This window comes from Tupaia chinensis, unplaced genomic scaffold (genome assembly GCF_000334495.1).
Source record: "Tupaia chinensis unplaced genomic scaffold, TupChi_1.0 Scaffold149184_1, whole genome shotgun sequence".
NCBI classification, from domain to species: domain Eukaryota; kingdom Metazoa; phylum Chordata; class Mammalia; order Scandentia; family Tupaiidae; genus Tupaia; species Tupaia belangeri.
Window position 1 is genome coordinate 524,485 of NW_006209032.1, and position 2,029 is coordinate 526,513.

General features: G+C 62.4%; 1 protein-coding gene across 1 annotated transcript in view; it reads left to right on the forward strand.

Annotated features, from left to right (window-relative positions):
• Positions 1-138: 138 nt before the first annotated feature.
• The window catches only part of GMPPB (GDP-mannose pyrophosphorylase B), a gene marked incomplete at its 5' end in the record, with an annotated part of 2,873 nt that continues 982 nt past the window's right edge, over positions 139-2,029 (forward strand). The window contains 9 exon segments of the mRNA XM_006170949.3: positions 139-153; positions 258-290; positions 328-428; positions 550-630; positions 722-770; positions 890-1,032; positions 1,244-1,402; positions 1,486-1,564; positions 1,642-1,769. Coding sequence (XP_006171011.2) covers positions 139-153; positions 258-290; positions 328-428; positions 550-630; positions 722-770; positions 890-1,032; positions 1,244-1,402; positions 1,486-1,564; positions 1,642-1,769 — 788 coding nt within the window.

Genomic DNA, 2,029 nt, shown 5'->3' on the forward strand with positions numbered 1-2,029 from the left:
AGCCGATTGGCCCGCTGCCGCTACGTCACTGCCCGCGCCAGGTCCGGCCTCAGTTCCAGGCCAGCGGCCCCTAGTCCCCTGTCGCGTCCTGGGTCCTGGTGTTGTCTGTTCCCGCGTCGGGGTCGACCACGCCGACAGGTGGAACCGGAGTCGGTTAGTCTGGCTGGTGAAGGGCGTGGGGCCGGCACGGCGGCGGGAGCTCGAGCAGGGGGTGGCTAGGCACGTCGGATCCCGGGACTCACTCCCGTCTCCCGCAGGCACGATGAAGGCACTCATCTTGGTGGGCGGCTATGGGACGCGGCTGGGGCCCGCGGCGCTGGGGCACCCATGGGACGCGGCTGCGGCCGCTGACGCTGAGCACCCCTAAGCCCTTGGTGGACTTCTGCAACAAACCTATCTTGCTACACCAAGTGGAGGCGTTGGCCGCGGTAAGACCTGGGGTCGGGGTAGGGCCTGGACGCTGCGTGGTGAGAGAGCAGATGAGGTGGGGTCGGCGTACCGGTAACTTCCCGCTGAGTCCCCTGTGGCACGCGTCGATCTGTCCGACAGGCAGGCGTGGACCACGTGATTCTGGCCGTAAGCTACATGTCGCAGGTGCTGGAGAAGGAAATGAAGGCACAGGAGCAGAGGGTGAGGCACCGACTCTCCGCCCTTTCCATTGGTCCCTGCTCAGCTTCCCACCCCAGTGGGAGAATCTGATAGTACGGCTTTAACTTTCTAGCTGGGAATCCGAATCTCCATGTCCCACGAAGAGGAACCTTTAGGGACAGGTCAGTAGAAATAGGAACTTACTCCAAGGGACAGTTTAGGTCCGGGAAAGGGGTAAGACCCAGCCTGGATCCAGGGACTCAGGCCCCCAGCAATGTGGTGACCTGCCCCCTCCCCTCAGCTGGGCCCCTGGCGCTGGCCCGTGACCTGCTCTCTGAAACTGCAGACCCTTTCTTCGTCCTCAACAGTGATGTGATCTGCGATTTTCCCTTCCAAGCCATGGTGCAGTTCCACCGGCACCACGGCCAGGAGGGCTCCATCCTGGTAAGGAACCAGGTCTTCCTTCTCCTTTGACATTCCCACCCCTATGCCCAGCCTCCCCTGCCCTAAGGCTCGAACATCCTCCTGTTATGAGTCCAGTGCTGTGTAGTATGTATCTTTGAGCACTCGGGGGGCTAGTCCTTGAGATTTGGGACAACACATGTACAAAAAGCCCAGAAACCCTAGAATGGTCCTGTGGTCCCCCTGCACTCAGGTTACCAAAGTGGAGGAACCTTCCAAGTATGGTGTGGTGGTGTGTGAGGCTGACACAGGCCGGATACACCGGTTTGTAGAGAAGCCACAGGTGTTTGTGTCCAATAAGATCAACGCGGGCATGTACATCCTGAGCCCTGCGGTGCTGCAGCGCATCCAGGTATGTGGGCACCAGCCGGGGGGCCCCGGGGTGACAGCCAGCTGCCATAGCCTACCCAATTCATGAGCTCCCCTCTCCCACAGTTGCGGCCTACGTCCATTGAGAAAGAGGTCTTCCCTGTTATGGCCAAGGAGGGGCAGCTGTATGCCATGGAGCTGCAGGGTGAGGCAGGGGGGCCGCCGGGGTGGGGGGTCTGTGGCTGGGCTGAGCTGAGCCCCCTGGTGCGTTCCTCCCTACAGGCTTCTGGATGGACATTGGGCAGCCCAAGGACTTCCTCACCGGCATGTGCCTCTTCCTGCAGTCACTGAGGCAGAAGCAGCCTGAGCGCCTATGCTCAGGCCCCGGCATTGTGGGCAACGTGCTGGTGGTGAGGCCCTTGCGCAGCGCATCTTTAACCCCCCTGGTCTTGGGAGCAAGTGGTCCATTTGCGTTTTCCCCGCTGCTCTCAGGACCCCAGTGCCCGCATAGGCCAGAACTGCAGCATTGGCCCCAACGTGACGCTGGGCCCCGGTGTGGTGGTGGAGGACGGCGTGTGCATCCGGCGGTGTACGGTGCTGCGGGATGCCCACATCCGCTCCCACTCGTGGCTCCAGGCCCGCCTAGTGGGCTGGCGCCGGCGCGGGGGGC